At 43.0% G+C, this 19,124-nt stretch overlaps 1 protein-coding gene across 1 annotated transcript; it reads right to left on the bottom strand.

Moving 5' to 3' along the window:
• Nucleotides 1-370: 370 nt before the first annotated feature.
• On the bottom strand, nt 371-16,209 carry LOC135076431 (ras GTPase-activating protein-binding protein 2). Its single transcript, XM_063970899.1, has 8 exons — nt 16,058-16,209; nt 13,989-14,133; nt 5,393-5,534; nt 3,644-3,802; nt 2,518-2,757; nt 1,449-1,521; nt 518-628; nt 371-378 (listed from the first exon to the last, which is right to left on the bottom strand). Exons 2-8 carry the CDS (start codon nt 14,084-14,086, stop codon nt 371-373), a joined length of 831 nt encoding a protein of 276 aa, XP_063826969.1. The 5' UTR covers nt 14,087-14,133; nt 16,058-16,209.
• Between the last annotated feature and the right edge of the window lie 2,915 nt (nt 16,210-19,124).

The following is a 19,124-nucleotide window of genomic DNA, read 5'->3' as shown; positions in this document are numbered from 1 at the left end:
TGACCTTCATTGGTTGGGTTTTTGTGGCGGTCAAGCTGTAGATCCTGGCTACACAGGAGTTGCAGTGGTGGGAACGAGAGGTGGGAATAGTCCCGAAATAAAGTGGACTGATTCGATGAGGAGATCCGCAGGAGAACCAAAGTGACCGAGTGGCAGTGGGCGAAGCACATCACATAGCTCGTGGAGAAGATGGCCGTTGGGGAGAAAGGTTTTTGAGTGGCGACCACGAGCTGGAAGACGTAGCGTGGACAGGTCTCCTACTAGGTGGACCGACGATCTGGTGAAGGTCGCGGGAAGAGCCTGGATGCGGGCAGCGCAGGACCGTTCATTATGGAAAACCTTTGGGGAGGCCTTTGTTCAGCAGTGGACGTCATTTACCTAAAACGAACGAAAGTGGATTAAGCTTTTATTTCTCAAAAGAATAAAAAACTTACTAGTCTGAATACACAAAATATTCTGACTCATAACTTCTAAACTTATAACGTCGTTTGTTTTATCAAATACAGCGGACACTCACCGGGCTGCGGCGGCGGCGTGGGCTCGCGCGCCGGCTCGGGCTCAGGCACGGGCTCGGGCTCCGGCTCCGGCTCGCGCTCGGCGCTGCTGATGTCGATGGTGGCCGCTATCTCTGTAGCGCACGACAATCGTTAACATTATTCAGTGAAGTTAAGAACAACAAATTGCATCATGAATTCTTCATCTTCAACCACATCAACGCGTGCAGATCGCCATCGCCAGCGCGATCATAGGCAAATGACAGGTCGCGTGAACTGTCACGGGTCGCGCGACCTGTCACTGGCCTTTTATTTTGTATTGTTTTTTTTTGGGCCTTCATTTGCGCCAGCTCGACAAAGTTTGATCTATTGTGGCAGCCCTTGTCTTTAGAGTTCACTGCTTAGTCCCGTTGAGTCTATTTTCCAGATTCTTTGGAGCGTGATATCTGCTATCTCATCCGGGTGCATGATGTGTCGCCCGAGATGGATACTTCTTTTGCTCATAAGCGGGCCGCATGAGCAAAGAACATGCATGGCCGTTTCTTCTTCTGTATAACAGAATTTGCACAGTTTCCTCGGTCATGTTCATGTTTGATTTGTGTTTGTTTAGTTTGCAGTGGCCGGTTAGTATTGTAGTCACTGCACAAGCTTTGTATCATAATATTTTAAACTATTATGTTGCATTTTTACTATAAAATTATCACTTCACGGGATTTATTGCAACAATATCTATTTTAACGGTAAATAAAATATTTACCCTCCCGACGTTTCATATATTATAGATATTGTTGCAATAAATCCCGTGAAGTGATAAGCTTTGTATCTTTTGAACTTTAGCAGTTCCTTATTGGCCTTTGATCGTGCCGGCGATGGCGATCTGCACGTGCGGTGTGGTTGAAGCTTAAGTCATGCGGTGCTCCGAGCAAGGAGTAGAGAATGTGAGTGATAGCTTACCCTGCAGCGCGACGGCCAGCGAGTGGCGCGCGGCGTCGTCGTGCGGCGCCAGCCCGTTGACGTGCGGCGCGGCCTGCGCAGAGAGCCGGTCACAACGTGAATATGTTAAACGACATTCAATTTTGCTAAAATATCATTAACCGTTAGCAAAGTTACCTTACAATGTTTTGCGTAAATTTCAATATATTTACAAAAAAAAAAAGTACTTATCGACAACACTGAAGGTGTCGAGTGTCGATTAAAATTTTTCAGTTTCGTTAACCCCCATAATCCATAAAATTTTTAAGGCTAGATAGACTACGCCGTTACGTCACATTTTTTTTAAAAAGATTATTAGCAATTTGTATTGCACGAACTAATAGTCCCATCAATTAGCCCCTCGTGTTAAGCTAAATAAGCTTGTGTTACGAGTGGGCTCACCGCAATAGTCGAGCGGCGGTGGGATTCGAACCCGCGTTCGGAACTCGAGTCGGCCAGTTCGATCCCTTCACCGTTCGGCTATCGTGGCTATGACTGGCTATGATTGACTTATGAGAAGACCAGACGATCACGTAATTAAAGAGTTTGAGTTAGCGTTGTCGATCGATAGTCGACTATCGATAGTCTGTCGATAGCCAAACTATCGCAAGACTATCGATTCTATAAATGTCTGCTATGGCATATGGTCTATTTGCATCTTAACTTCCATTTGCGATTACCTATAAATGGCTAAGCAGATACATAATTTAAGGTCCCATTATTTGTATTGTATTGCTGTTGGTTATCCGAATAAAATAAAATAAAATAAATAAATAGATAGTATCGATAGCTTTTTATTCAAAAGTGACAATACTATCGATAGTTTATTCTCCACGAGCAACAATACTATTGATAGTATCAATAGTATTGCACATATTCAATAGCATTGCCTCGTTTTGAGCTATCGATAGTATCGATCGTATCGATACTATCGATAGGCCTATCGATGGAGAAGGCTTTTTTGGATGAAAACTGTCGATAGTTTTACTATCGATAGTTCGGCAACACTAGTTTGAGTAAAATGTAATGTGTAAGTAGAGCGATAAGTCACCTGAGCGGCCTGCGGCGGCGCGGGCGCGGTCTGCGGCGCGGGGGCGGGCGCGGGCGCGGCGGCGGGAGCGGGCGCGGGCTCGAGGCGCGACGCGCGGGGCGGCGCGGGCGGCGCGGGGAAGGCGGCGGGGAAGGCGGCGGGCAGCGGCGGCGGCGGGAAGTAGCCCGCACCCGCCGCCTCCTCCTCCTCGCCCTCCGACCGCCCCGAGCCCGAGCCCTCCTCGTCCGAGAACACTATGTCCTGGGGGCAGACCGGTGCTCTTCAATGACACGTATCCACGACTATTATACAGGGTGTTAGGTAAATGGGTATATGAGCCGACACTAGCCCATGTTAACATGGGCATATAAATGTTATGGTGAAGTCAGAAAATTAATATCTTCATTTTAATTATTTTAATTTTCATACAAATCGGATTTTATAAAATTTATTTTGTATGAAAATTTAAAAAATTAAAATGATGATATCAAATTTCTGACTTCACCATACCATTTATATGACCATGTTAACATGGGCTAGTGTCGGCTCATATACCCATTTACCTAACACCCTGTATAGTCTGATCTATGAGCACGTAAAATTTTGTCCAATGACCCCAAGCTACCCTTCCTCGCACACTCACTGCGGGCGCGCGTCGCACAGTCGCGACAGCAATATAATTACGCGCGAGCGATGATGATGGGTAGCTTGGACAAAATTCTACGTGCTTATAGACCGGGCTTTATAAGTCTCGACTCGTTCTTAGAATTATCTTCCATTTATTAGTGGTAACGGTGAGATTATTTTGGTAGGTTTACCACCAAAAAGATAAACAGTTTCTACTTTAATGCTGTTAAAAATAACCACTATCGAGACGCTTGCGATTTGTCTGACTGAAAATAGTCTCTTCTAAGCATGTAATTTGAAAACGTTTTTAATATGATTTGACCGACTAAGGGTGGATTCGACCAAACAAGTGTAAATATTAATCTCAGAATAAATCGTCAGGTTTGACACATTTCCCATCCTGAAACTGTCAATGTGCCAGTTATACCAGCAGTATTTCACGGATAAAAGTTTGGTCGAATCGGGCCTAAACTGTAAAATTCTGCCCGTCAATAGATGCAAATATCGTCCTGGACGTTACCTGGTAGCGGAAGATGTCGTTGTGCACGTAGTACTTCTTGGGCGACTGCGCGGCCAGCACGAAGGTCTGCGTGAAGCGGCGCATGGGCGCGCCGCCGTTGGACAGCTCGCCCGTCACCTGGACCACCACGCCGTTGCCCAGCGTGGCCTGCGCGTCCACCTGCACACCAGGACCTCGCTGAGCACTCAGTCAGAAGGATATCTTGGACTTGTCATGCTCACTAAAATGTCTCTGGGGTAGTGGCGTGTGAGGCGGGTCGTTACATTCCCTATAATATGGTCGAGTGAAGCGATGGCTGGTTCACACGTCATGTCTGTGAACAGGCGCTGCCTTCGGGGACTGGTCAAGGAAAGATATACCTGACATAAAATATATTATGTATCAAAACGCAACAATTAACCTAGAAATTAGCACGGCACTAAATAAATATATTCAAAACTGCCACGCGGTCTCGTGCTAGATGGGCGTCTTAAAGGCCACCTTCTATCAACGGGAGCGCGTGGTAACTAACTTGCTTCTGAATGTATTGTAACTTCCTACTTTTTTATATTTTTAAACCGACAGACAGTGGTGACTGAGTTTGTTGCGGCGCTTCTTCTCAGCACTTGCCAAATGTTTGTCTCGAAGCGCTGGTAGGGCAAAAAAAGAATGAGACATGTATAGGCTCCTTAAGAGCATTTGACGATTTGCAAGAACTAATTTAATTAGTCTAAACAAATAAAGAAAATTTTGATTTTGATTTTGCACAGTTTCCACAGGTCATTGCGGATCTATCCGTATTTGTGGTGTCAAGCCCCAGAAGGGGGAGAATTGACTATGAGAAGGGACATGGATCAGATAAATTTGAAGGGAGTCAAGCAAAGCGCCGGGGAAAAGAGCCCAGAGCAAGTACCCGCGCGCTCTCCCGAGATTCGGTTCGTACGCCGTGAGGCAGGAAGAACCATGGGTGGTGTTAGGTCATAGCGGAGCCTAACTTGACCAGCCAGACTAAGAGCCACGCTGTGATAAAATCTTATCGATGATTTTAGACGACCAAATCGATAAAATGCCTAGATATAATTCAGTCTTTCCCAAAGTGGGCATTAACGCCCCCTTGTGGGCGCTGCAGGCTTAAAGGGGGGCGGTAAGAGACCCAGAAAAAAATCGGGACGTTGTGTAGAGGCTTGGGAGGCGTCATTTACTAGGAGGTCTCTTATAGACACCGACTGAGCACTCGACTCTTGACTACAAATGGGGGCGCTAAAAAGAATTTATTCTCAAAGTGGGCAGTAGACAAAAGTTTGGGAACCGCTGAATAATTTATGACGACGCGCGTCGCGCATCCTAGGCCTACAGATAATATTAAGTGCCGGCATATCACGATATAGTCAATGCAACGATCGGCCCACGCCCGATACATACAAAATCATGAAAAAAAAAACACGCGTGTAAACAGTAAGCAAACTGAAAGCTCACACGCTCTGTTTTAGCCAATCATTTCTTTCAGGGCACTATTCGATGATTGGCATAGGTGCACCCGATGAGCTCCTACAAATACACAACTCCCATTATCCTGCCGTGATGCTATAAGTTATGTTTTTTTCTCGATAGTAATTTATCTATTCTATTTTATAAGGCAAAGAAGACGGAGCTTTAAGTGGCAAGAGTGTTCTAGCCTGAAGTCGATTCTCAGTTTTGTTTTTTGGCTGCCTTTTACCTTCACGGCAGCCGGCAGCTTGCCTGCATTGGCACGCTCGAGCGGCGGCATACCTGGCTGATCTTGGCATGGCAGTCGCGGAAGTTGAGCTGCTGGATGCGGTTGTGGATCTGCTTCTGGCCCACCACCGGCAGCGTCTCGCGGTTGGGCGCGTCCAGCCCGCCGTGCACGAACGACGAGTAGTTGTTGTAGAACCTGCGCGAACAACCGATGATCAGTCTCCCGCTTTTTATGGTACTACCGTTCTTTTCTAAATAAATAAATGATAAGCACTAATATTTCTGTTTCCGCCTTCCAAAGTAATCCTCCTCCTGTGTGTCCTTCACACACTTGCAATTTTTCGGTACAGAAAACTGTTCAGCGTCATGTTTAGTAGGTACCTACGTTACGAACAATAACAATACCCCAATACCCATAACAATTTAAATAAATTCGGGTTCTACCCTACCTATTATAGTAATTCGAGATATACGGACCATGTTACTTTTTGCTTACCTACACTATCGTTTTATTGACATAGATAAGCGTGTAAAAATATCGCGACTTATCATTTAGCGTTTCGTCGAACAAAGAAGCCATTCACAAATTGCATAGGGTAATGTTTCGCTCACGTGGTAATTTTGTCCGACTTCGAGCCTTATCTCTAGATTTGCTAATCGTCGGACGGACCACCAGATAACAAAAGCCGGGAGTCATTGTTATGGTCTTCAACTAACGTCGGGTATCTGCAGTTTATTGTTTGCACATTCCTTAAAAGGGCAGTCATTTATAGTAAGCATTACTTTAAACAATAGTACATGGGTATCTAAACATTTAAATTCCATAAGAATAAAAGATTTCCTGCCTATCCTTACTTTAGGATCTTTTACTTTAGACAAAATTAAAATTTGTGTAGGTAAGCATTACTTTGAACAATAGTACATGGGTACCTGAACATTTAAATTCCAAAGAACAAAAGATTTCTTGCCTATCCTTACTTTAGGATCTTTTACTTTAGACAAAACTAAAATTTGTGTAGGTAGGTACTGCAATAACTTTGCCTTGCCTGGCTACAACATGTTATGTTATGAAAAGGTAGGACAACTAACAGTATGAAAAATCGGAAGGATAGGATCAGTGCAATCCTATATTTAGAAAAATTAATGATGGTGCAATATTATCATACATAAATGAAATATTATGTAGGTACATTTTGTATTAACCCACACAATGATTCATAGAATTATTCTTGGACTATCCTGCTGCTAATAGATAAAAATATGTTGAATTTGATTCTAAATATGTGAATTTTGTTGTTTATAATGCACATCACATTGATTGCCAAATCTACATATAAAGTCACAACTCATGCATGCAGCTTGCATAAATGATTTCATTTTATTTAATTAAATATAGGATTTAATTTAAGATGCTATTAACCAAAATGTGCCGGACGGTATGGGGTAGCAACCCTGTGCGGACCCTGAATACCGTACGCCGACACGGCGCGATGCGGGGTGCAGCGCGAGCGGGAGAGCGAGACGAAGGGGGCGGGGAGCGCAGAAATAATAACTCGGTTGTGGTTGAGACTGTGACCGGTTCCTCGGAGCAGTGGCGAGAGCTTGGTGTTGTAGCTTGTTGAGGAGAAAACGCGGAACTGACTGGGTCCGGATGGCACCCCGATATTTATTTACTTTCATTAGAGTGAGAAAACCTAGCTGCCTCTCGCTCTAATGAAACAGCAAATCTATTGCCCTCTCTTTCTAATTTAGACCCCCCCTGGGCGGCAATACCGTATAGAGAGCCTGTTTTTTATCTATTCGGTGACCTATTTTTTAACTATGACCTTGACCTAATTCTTATCGGATTCTAATTAGCTCTTCCACTATTCTTTGGAATCTATGTTATTTATTTTCAGACAAATTACTTCTTACTATTCGATAGGTAAATAAAGGTACACAGGTACGGGGTTAATTACAAATAAATCATTTGTACAAATATTAGGGCTCATTTGGCCACACTATTTTAAATTAATTGCCTTTATGGCTAATTAAGATTATCACCAATTAAAAGTAAATAACTATAAAGATCTACACATAATTATCTTTCTAATTTACATATTATAAACACGATCTGTCAACTATTACTAGGTGAAATCACCAATTTAAGTATCATACATAAACAAAGGGCTATTAAACTATACATTTTTAACTGTTTTCTAAAATAAACTATACATTTTAACTGTTTTCTAAAATAAACTATAATTTATACATCTCCAATATCACATACATCTATTAATTAATTAATTAATTAGAGACTTTACACATTACTAACTGAGAACCAACTAAGAGAAAGTGGACTGTATTACGAAATTATCAAAATTAAAACTATTTACTATTTAACTATATAAACGAAAATAAAAAACGATACAAAATTGAAACAAAACGAAAACTATTTTACAACTATTATGTTTCGGAGGCCGTCCGTCGTGCACATTCTCCCGCCGTGTAGCGCTGGTTGACTCGGCGCTACACCTCACTCGGTGTCACGACGGTCGATGTGGGCAGCACGACGAGCTTCTTGGTGGGGCGGCGCAGGACTCCGGTGCGGGTGGCGACGTCGGCGGCGCGCACGATGCCATCGCGCCCAGGGTAGACTTGGACGACGCGCCCCCGGGGCCACACGTTGCGTGGCAGGTTGGAGTCGGCGATGAGCACGAGGTCGCCGATGTTGAGCGGTGCTCCGCTCCCGTGCGGCTCCCGCCGGTGTTGGAGCTCCGGCAGGTACTCTCGGACCCAGCGGTCCCAGAACTCGTCGGCTAGCCGCTGAGCTCGCCTCCAGTGGTGGCGGCTGGCGACGTCTGCTTCGGTGAACGTCCCCGGCTGTTGGATGCGGCCCGACCCCCCGAGTAGGAAGTGGTTGGGGGTCAAGGCTTCGGCGTCGTCGGGGTCCACTGACACGTGGGTCAGTGGTCTGCTGTTGACTGTGTATTCTGCCTCGCAAAGCAGAGTGGCGAGCGTCTCCTCGTGGGGGTGACGCTCGCGCAGGACGGTACTGAGGGCGTCCTTGACGGACCGGACGAGGCGTTCCCACGCCCCGCCCATGAACGGTGCGCTCGGCGGTATGTAGCGCCATCTGATGAGGTGGTTGGCGGCCTCCTGCCGGCTCGCCTGGAGGGCGGCCCGCTGGAGCTCGACGTCGGCACCACGCAGGTTGGTGCCGTTGTCCGACCAGATCTCTGATGGTTGCCCTCGGCGCGCCATCATGCGGCGCAGCGCGAGGACGGCGGAGTCGGTGGAGAGCGAGGCCGCGACCTCCAGGTGCACGGCTCGGGTGGTGAGGCATGTGGACAGAGCCACATACCGCTTCTTCAACTGTTTCAAAACTCTGGAGATAATCATCCATGTAGTGATGACGCACGATGGCTTCGGCTGCGTCCGGATGGTCGGCCCGATGACGCTCGGCGTTGTGATTCTTGACAAACAACGCCGTGCACGGTGAGCAAGCTGCTCCGAAGATGACCGACTTCATCCGGTACTCTGTGGGCGGTCCCTCCCGCCGGTGTGAGCGCCACAAGAAGCGCAGCGCATCTCTATCTTTCTCGTGAACTTGTATTCGCAGGAACATCTCTTGTATGTCCGCGGCGACGGCGACGGCGTGCTGGCGAAAGCGCATCAGCACCCCCGGCAGCGACTGCAGGAGGTCCGGACCCGACAGCAGGTGGTCGTTCAGGCACGTACCCTTCGTGCGAGCGGCGGCGTCGAAGACTGGCCTCACCTTCCCGGGCTTGGCTGGATGGAGCACCGGGAAGTGAGGCAGGTACCAGATGCGCCCGGTGGTCGATGGTGCGGTGGCGGCTTCCTCTGCGTATCCTTTTTCTATCAGCTGTGTCATCTGCCGCTCGTACGCCGCCCCGAGCTCCGGCTGCTTGTCCAGCTTGCGCTCTGTGCTGTGTAGGCGCGTCAAGGCCTGGTCGTAATTGTTGGGCAGCTCGGGGTGGTCGGTGGCCCAAAGTAGGCCCGTTTCGTAGCCCGCTGTCGGCAGCTTGATGGTTTCACTCTCCAGGATGCGAAGCGCCCGCTCTTCGGGGTCGGCGCGCGTTTTCTTGGGCGTCACGCCCAACGATTCGATTGCGAAATGCTTCTTGATCATTTCTTCTATTCTATTGTCGCTCTCTTCATTGAGCCTGTATACGTGGTGGACTGTGTGCCCCAGGCTCCGGCTGCTTGAGCCGTGGAGCACCCACCCCAGGGGTGTGCGGGACGCCACCGGTTCTGTTGCGGCGCCACGTCGTACCTCGTTGGCCAGTAGGAGTTCCCAATTGTCCTGCCCGATCAGGATAGTGGGCCGCGCCTCCGCATACCGCACTCGCGTTTCGATATCTTGAAGGTGTTGATATTTTGACAAGTCTCGGTCAATGTGCTGGGCCGCCAGTCGTAAGTTCTTGATAGTGCGGCCTCGCAGGGAGTGCTCTTCATCCTGCCCTCGTAGCACAAGTTTCACTCGTCGCGAGTCGGTACGCGTGACGCGGGCCCCCGCTATAGCTTCTATGCTCAATGGGTCTATGGGTCCTGTAGCGCCCGCGCGCTTAGCCAGGTCTTCGTCTATGAGTGTGACTGTTGAGCCGTCGTCTAAGAGTGCGAATGTGTCTATATTGGCCTTGGGGCCCACCACTGTCACTGGTAGAATTTTGAGGAAACTTACGGTTGACTTTCCAGATGAGTTTGCTGCTGTCACTGTTTCACTCCGGTTGGCTGGCACTTCGGGTCTCTTGAAGTGCAGTAATGGGTGGTGGGTCCTCTCACAGCCGTCCTCTCCACACTGACGGTCTTCACACTTATGCCCCCCTCTCCTGGGGTTCAGGCAACGGAAACATAGTCGATCCGCTTTCGCTATGCTCCATCGTTCACTGTTGTTCGCACGCACAAATTTTCTACATTTGTCGGCACTATGGTTCGGTAAACTGCACACTGGACACTTTTCGCTTCTGTTGTCGCACTTTTCGCTGTCACTCCGACTGTTGTAGGCGCGCTGCGGCCGGTTGCGTGGCGCCGCGCGCTGCTGCTGCTCCTCGGCGCCGCCGACGAGCTCGGGGTCTGCGTACTTCCCGCACGCCTCCGCCTCCCTGGTCACGAAGCGGTGAAGGCGCACGAGGTCCGGCTCCTCTGGCGGCTGGTCCCGGCTGAAGTCGAACCACCGGTACCGCAGCGACGGCGTCAGCTTCTCTGTCACTTGCTTGACCACTTCCGGGTTGTACATGTACTGCGGCTGCTGGAGTGCGCGGAGTGTAGCGACGCTGTTTTTTATTCGACTCGCGAACTGTATTATGTCCCGTGGCGCATCTGTAGGCTTCTGTACGTTGCGAAGTCGTTCGATCTCGGCGAGCGCAATCGTCTCCGGTCTGCCGAATCTTGTCTCGAGTTCGCCGATTATTTCCGCCGGGCTAGTGTTTACTATGAGTAAACTGCTAACCGCTTCCTTGGCTTTTCCTTTCAAAGCCCGTCGCAGGCGGGCTGTATTCTCTATTTCTGTGAAGTATCTCTCTGTTTCTTGATAGCCCGCTCTGAAGGCGAGCCAGTCGAGATGTGAGCCCCCGAAGGGCATCAGTTCTCCGATGAATCGCGGCGTGGCCCCATGTGGGCGCGCGGCCTGCGCGATGGCGGCCGCCAGCTCGTTAAGGTCGAATTGTCCCTCGGACCGATGATACCCCGTTGCTGCTGGCGGCGGCTTCGATGACGACGATTGCTTCAACTGTACGCTGTGCGGCGGCGCCACGCCCGATAGCGGCGCGGCGAGCTGCTGTGCGATCGATACGCCGGTCGGCAGCGCGTGTGGCGCGCCGGGTGGCGGCGGTGGTGCGTGTGACACGCCGGGCGGCGGTGCATGTGGCACGCCGGGCGGCGGTGCTACGCCTGTAGACTGTTGCGGTGCACTGAGCGGCGCGGCGGGCGGTGGCGGCGGCACTGTATTCAGCCACTCGGCCACTCGCGCCTGGCCCAGCGATTCACCCGATGCGACCGACTCGCCGTCCTGGCTGTCCTCCTCCAGGACGGCAAGCCTGGCCTCTTCCAGCTCCAGCTTGAGTCTGGCTATCTTCTGTTTAGCGCGCGCGATCCTTCGCGCACGGTCGGATTTCGTTGACGACGCTCTGGCTGCGTCGTCGTGCTGCTGTTGCGACGACGGTGCTGGCGGTGGTGGTGGCGCCTCCGACGGGGAGCCGGGCGGCTCGATATGCCGCACCGGTTCCGGCGCTGACGGCCTCCAGTGCCGCCACTGACTGTGACGCGGTCGCGGGAGCGCTCTCCTCAGGGCGCTCCTGTGCCTCGATCGGCTCCGCGGGTCTGCCTCTACTCCGAGTCACCGGCATTTTACTACGCTCCCCTTGCTTCCGGTTATGAAGCCGATGAAATTTCCCACTCGCTTTTGCTGCCGAAGTGTCCAATCCGGCTCCGAATGGACCAATGTGCCGGACGGTATGGGGTAGCAACCCTGTGCGGACCCTGAATACCGTACGCCGACACGGCGCGATGCGGGGTGCAGCGCGAGCGGGAGAGCGAGACGAAGGGGGCGGGGAGCGCAGAAATAATAACTCGGTTGTGGTTGAGACTGTGACCGGTTCCTCGGAGCAGTGGCGAGAGCTTGGTGTTGTAGCTTGTTGAGGAGAAAACGCGGAACTGACTGGGTCCGGATGGCACCCCGATATTTATTTACTTTCATTAGAGTGAGAAAACCTAGCTGCCTCTCGCTCTAATGAAACAGCAAATCTATTGCCCTCTCTTTCTAATTTAGACCCCCCCTGGGCGGCAATACCGTATAGAGAGCCTGTTTTTTATCTATTCGGTGACCTATTTTTTAACTATGACCTTGACCTAATTCTTATCGGATTCTAATTAGCTCTTCCACTATTCTTTGGAATCTATGTTATTTATTTTCAGACAAATTACTTCTTACTATTCGATAGGTAAATAAAGGTACACAGGTACGGGGTTAATTACAAATAAATCATTTGTACAAATATTAGGGCTCATTTGGCCACACTATTTTAAATTAATTGCCTTTATGGCTAATTAAGATTATCACCAATTAAAAGTAAATAACTATAAAGATCTACACATAATTATCTTTCTAATTTACATATTATAAACACGATCTGTCAACTATTACTAGGTGAAATCACCAATTTAAGTATCATACATAAACAAAGGGCTATTAAACTATACATTTTTAACTGTTTTCTAAAATAAACTATACATTTTAACTGTTTTCTAAAATAAACTATAATTTATACATCTCCAATATCACATACATCTATTAATTAATTAATTAATTAGAGACTTTACACATTACTAACTGAGAACCAACTAAGAGAAAGTGGACTGTATTACGAAATTATCAAAATTAAAACTATTTACTATTTAACTATATAAACGAAAATAAAAAACGATACAAAATTGAAACAAAACGAAAACTATTTTACAACTATTATGTTTCGGAGGCCGTCCGTCGTGCACACAAAATTATCATATTAGCCTAAACATTATTGTTGCAAAATAGCATAGTACTCTGTAACAAGATACCCGGTTTATACAGTGTTTGGGATAGGGCTAGCGATAATTTAAGGCGATGTTGATGTCAATTTTTTATGTGACTCTACATAAAAATTGTTTGTATTTGAAAGAAAAAAACTAATGAATTTTAGTTTTTGTCAAAAAATTCAGTTTTGATGGGCACATAAGAAATAAATAAAACATTTTAGTACTACACTAAAATGTAATAAATAAATGAAAAAATTAAGCCCAATTCCAAGAGGAGAGGGGTAGGCCCACATAATTATGAGTATTTATGAGGGCATTTTTGTCGATAAAATTGACATGATGACACATCGCCTTCAATTATCGCTAGCCCTATCCCAAACACACTGTATATTTTGTACTTGCTGTATGCTAGTCAGATAACAAAAAACAAAGTTTAGTGTGTCAAAAATAAAATAAAATTTCAAAATTCAGATAAAACCTACTCTTTGAGCCATGATTACAATTATAATCAGTAACTAAAAAAATTTATTAGTTTAGAAGATGTTAGTGGCATTAGTGGTACTTACCAGACATACATGTGGCATTTTTTCCTTTTGTTACAGAATAGAAGTACATACTTTGTTGTAAACAGTCAAGTCACTGGACCTGAGATGCAATAGAGAAGTTTCCAATTTTTTTCTATTGATCAAACTTGAAAATTTATGTATTAAAAAACCATTATTTTGACATTATCCAAGACCTGGCCAAATACAAAAAGAAGAAGACTTTGACAGTGTCATTTTCGACAGTGCGCCAGGGGTGGTAACCGCCTATTAATTTCCACGCGAAAATATGTAGGTAAAATAAATAATTAATTTCTTAGCTGCAGGATTTCAAAAATAACTTCACTGACTTTTTAGTTTTGGTCTATATTTTAATCCCATTCAGTGACATATAATGTTTTCAACATCACGAAGTAAAGCAATCGTATTCATTTGACAGATCAAAACGCTAGATAAAATCTGTTTAACAAACCATTTGACAGAATATTCTGTTTTGAACTGTCAAATGAATACAATTGCTTTACACAATTGCACCTCTGGACCATTTATGGATTAAGTGCAAGGCAAAAAAGGAAATTTTAAATATGGTTGACCTGTGCAGATGGGCGGGCGCCTTGTTGAGCAGCGTGTAGTACTGGCGGACAAACTCGCGGCCGACGCTCTGCGGGGACGGGGACGCCTCCATTACCATCGCTGTTGTTTACAATGCGCCAATACAGCCCTCTGCTATACGCTGCCCTGTAATTGCAAAATCATCATTCCTAACGGACACACATAACACCAAAATCAAAAATCAAAATTCGTTTATTCGTGGAACATAGGTAAATTACATATTACAGGTGTTAAAAATTAAGTAGTCGGTATCACTATGTTTGGCCCAAGGTCGGCGTACAAATTTACATAACACCCCCTTATCAAATCGTTTATTAATGTAAGTAGACTTCCAAAGGCAATTTTGCAGATCCCAACCCTACCACTGCTTTGGGACAGCAAGCAATATTGGCCAATGTTGAGTATTTAACCAGTATAGATAAATAATATGAAAATGAAATCATAATTACTACACCATTTTTATGGTTATCACTGATTAATCATGAAAACTCAGAACTTTAACACTTACAAACTTGAGGCACATAGTTATAGTATAATACCTACTATATCGTGCAACGAAATACATATAACACATCCACAATATAATGTATGTATATTTTTTACTCATTGTAATCATATCATATTTTTCAACTAGGTAATTTTTCCCTCTAGAATAGACAGATGCTCTCAATTCATAATGCCGAATGACTGTATCATCAGCTGCTTACAATGGTAAATGAAATTGAAGAAATAAGCCAGTCTATGAGTTGACTGAAGTGCAAATTGACACTTTGACAGTCTTTTTGATGTAAATAATTTAGATCAATATCTACCAAATATTGCTCATAATTAAAATGAATCATTAAGTTAGCATTTAATAAATAACATAACATTAAGTTAAGAAGTGTAATTAGCAAATTATTGTAGTATTAATAAAAAATAATTACTAATGAAGCATTAGTTAATAGGTGTAATTATGTAATGTGCAAACAATGTAAAGAAAATATTATGAAATAACAAAATATATAAAAATCTTGTACCCGTTCGCGCTAATATTACCGGTCTGTGGAATGGGCGTCAACAATTAATTATGATTAAACGCAATTGTCTTATATTACGCAAATACACAATTTTTACCAATATTAATAAATAAAAAATATTTTCAATATAGTTTGCTATAGTTATAGACGCTTTCCTTCGAGTGACGTCATAACTTATCGCGAACGGATAGTACTTCCTAACTACAAACAAATTACATCCATGTTATGGTAATTAGTAGTTTAAAATATAATTTCATACTAAATATCACTTTAAACCAGGTTACACTGCATGTGTCACCTTTTTGTAGTAAGACTGCTAGCTATTTGAGCACATTTGGTACTTATTATATTTAGGCAAATAAGTAAGTAGTCAAAGTTATTTAAGTATTTATTTCATTCTCATTTAGTTTGTACAAAACAGTTTAACAAAATGATTTACAGCAGACAAATATTGAAATGTTTATCTAAATGGGAAAATTTGTATCAGTCTGGGCAGAGCTCAAAGATATGATTAAAGGATTTAGAATTTGAATGACATTCCTAAACGAAGTCTAATTCTTTAGCAGCAGTTGCATGAATGTTGTCGTCCTTCGAGCTGTGCAATAAACAAATAAATAGTGCTGCGCTCCGAAAACCCTACGCAACTTTTTATCAACAATTTCAAACTCTATTTTGCAATCATATGAAGTGGCCGCAACCTAATTTTCGTGTTTGTAGAGCAAAAATACACACTTTACAACGGGTCGAGGTGCCCTGCAAAATAACTGGCTGGCTCGTATTGTCAAAGCACGCATGGCGACTTCACTTGGATCCTGAGACATTTTCTCGGGAGAACTTCTCAAATAATGTTTGACATTAACAACATATGTGTTAATTACGAATTACGTAGCATCTATAATAGTGTAAATATCCGAAATTTACTTTAAAATAGTATTAAATGAAGATTAACCTTTAAAAAGATATACTCCGCCGACAATAATAATATTGGTCCACGGTTGAAGTTGATCGATGTTTATGCAAACAAAACTTACCTCAGTAAATTTTAGGCATCAAAGTGGAGTAATCTGCTACAAACTATCACGAAAATCGCGTAATTTTCACTATTTTACGGACTGAAAACAGAAAAAGAGCCTACCTCACCGTTCGGATGTCAAGTTTTTTTTTAATACCTACCTTGATGTAGTGTTGCCAACATTTTGTTTAGTTCAAGATAAGTAATAGGATTCGTTATAAAAATAAAATGCCTTTGATTAGTATAGGTGTACCAGAATCTCATGGCAAATAGGGAAAATAAACTTTGTTGAGAGCAATACTGGGGAAATTAGAATAAACGATCTTGATACTGTTTAATTTTTATGACTTTAGTATTAATGAACATGAAGTACGAATATACATTTTAGGTTGGTATGTGTATGAAGAATGTTGTTATACATCGGGTTTTTAACATAGGAAAATGTCTTGAAAAATTAATAAATCGTATATTACTTTAAGTAGGTAACTAATTTTAGTATGCATCATAGTACTTATAACTTATCACTTCATTCAGAACTAGAAAACGATTATAAGAACTCCACTTGCATTTCTTGTTCTTCAATAGATCAAGATAAAGAGGTATTGTAAATAAATTGCTCTTCCAGCATTTAAAAAAACATTATATTTCTCTGAATGGGATTAAAATATAGACCAGAACTAAAAAGACGGTGAAGTTTTTTTTGAAATCCATCAAGAAATGTCTGAGAAATTAATTATTTAAATTACCTATATATTTTCGCGTGGAACTGAAACATAGGCGGTGCCGTTCTTTTTGTATATGGGTCTGGGATATTTTTAAAAAAAGGTTACAAAATTTTACTAAGAAAGAATCTTGAGTGACCCTAGCTGAAAAATTAAAAACTGCTAGATTTAAAAAAAAATGGATCTGTCAACAGCACTGGACCAGAGGGGTGATTTACTGTTTATACTCCAAATTTTTATGAGTTTTACTTATATTTATTTCAAGTTTATTTAAAAGAAAAAAATTGGAAACTTTTCCATTATTCAATCTTGCTTGATAAAATCTTTTTCAATTTTCTTTACATGGACATAACATTTTGACCATTCTTCTATACCAATTTGTGAGATACACCTGAAAATCCCGATAAAGTAGCTATTAAGCTCCTTCTGACGCAGTTGAGTAATAAACTAAATGTATCAAAACATTTTAGTTCAACTTACTGTCAACTCGACGACGCGCTTTAAAATCAAAGATTGACTTTGAATTATGCCATATTTTACAATTCACATTGAAAACAATATGAATTGCTTGAGCTTTTTCGACTTTTACATAAAAATAACAAATAGTCAAGACGAGATTACAAAATTTTTGCAGCGGCTGACAGATTTCATAATTTTCTTTGACAGGTGACAATAAAGCCATAGACAATTGCCATATGAAAAACACACTTTTCCAATATTTTCGTTTGCCATGAGATTCTGGTAGACCTATACAAGCATTATTTTATTAATTCTCAAAGATAAAAGATTATTACATACTTATTAATTTAAGTTAATATGAAACTAGTATTTTAAATATAAGTAGGGCTACAGACTATAAACCATTTTGTTTCTTACGTTTAACCCTTTATCTCCGTAGTATTATTTGTATAATTATCATTATCTACCATGTATTTTATTCTAAAATATCTGTCGAATCGAATCAGCTAGAAGAATCAATATGATCATTCGATAGTTTATGAGAGAATCAGAATCTCTTTATCTCTAGAAGAGTGCACACGAAAGTCTTTAGAAAATAAAAATGTTTTATATTTCTGATGATTTTGAATATTATTTCGGACTAAAATTATTTATTTTGAAAGATCACCAACAAATTGTATGGACTAATAAAGGATTAAACGAAAGTACATACAATGCACTGACTAGATAAAAAAATAATCTAAAACGGAAGTCAACAAAATAACTCTAAAATCAAATTATCGATCATAGAATGATTGTATTTGCATGTAACTACAATGACTTGCTTGCTGACTTGTATATTGATTAATTTATCCTACTTCCTATCCTACTAATCCTACTTAATATTATAAAGGCGAAAGTTTGGATGTCTGGATGTCAGGATGTCTGGATGTTTGTTACTCTTTCACGCAAAAACTACTGAACGGATTTTGATGTAACTTTACAGTATTATTGTTTTTAACCCAGAATAACAGGCTATAATTTATGACGATCTGTCACAAACTAAATTTACGCGGGTGAAGCCGCGGGCAAAAGCTAGTTAAAAATAAAACGTAAGTACAAAACAACGTGTTGGTATACTTGGTATAAGGTCTCCCTCCAGCGCGTGTTTTGCCCTACACTGTTTAAAGAAATTGGCATTCTCACGGCCGCTTCACAATACATCTTAAACTGTATTCTATTTATTCAAAAAAAGATTACTGAATTCAAAAAGAAAAGTGATATTCACCAAATTAACACTAGAAATAAAAATAAATTGGCTATACCCGCTTTTAGACTTAATAAAGTGTTTGCCTCTTTTATGGGACAAGGTATCCATTTTTATAACAAAGTCCCTGATAAATATAAAGAGCTACCGTATAATAAATTTAAAGATATAGTTAAAGATCACATGCTTAAAAAAGCCTATTATACAACTCGAGATTTTCTTAATGATAAGTCATCCTGGGAGTAGGATTATGGTCCTCTCATGCTCGCACTAAAAAGAATTAAAATGAAAAGTAATGTATAAACTCATAATAACTTCTCAAATGTTATAGTGTCATGCTTCTCAATCTGGACTGTTACTTAGCTTTAATATTAGTTTTTTATTTTAAAGAGATAACTTGGAATTGTCATTCTCACTAAAATGTCTCTGGGGTGGTGGCGTAGTGAGGCGGGTCGTTACATTCCCTCTAATATGGTCGAGTGAAGCGATGGCTGGTTCACTCGTCATGTCTGTGAACAGGCGCTGCTTTCGGGGACTGGTCAATCCAAGTTATTCAAATTTATATATGCGAGTCATTTCTACTAGTATCTTAATATGTAAGTCTAGATATTAGCACGTCACTACCTTGTTTAATATACCACGCAATCTTGTATACCCAT

The sequence above is a fragment of the Ostrinia nubilalis genome, chromosome 12 (assembly GCF_963855985.1).
Source record: "Ostrinia nubilalis chromosome 12, ilOstNubi1.1, whole genome shotgun sequence".
Lineage (NCBI taxonomy): Eukaryota > Metazoa > Arthropoda > Insecta > Lepidoptera > Crambidae > Ostrinia > Ostrinia nubilalis.
Note: the sequence above shows the minus strand (reverse complement) of the source record. Positions and strands in the feature narration are given on the sequence as shown.

Coding starts and splice junctions, on each gene's coding strand:
- LOC135076431 (XM_063970899.1), bottom strand. CDS start 14,086: ATGGTAATGGAGGCGTCCCCGTCCCCGCAGAGCGTCGGCCGCGAGTTT. Junction 2,758..3,643: donor ACGACATCTTCCGCTACCAG/GTAACGTCCAGG, acceptor GTCTGCCCCCAG/GACATAGTGTTCTCGGACGA. Junction 1,522..2,517: donor CGCCGCCGCAGGCCGCTCAG/GTGACTTATCGC, acceptor CTCTCTGCGCAG/GCCGCGCCGCACGTCAACGG.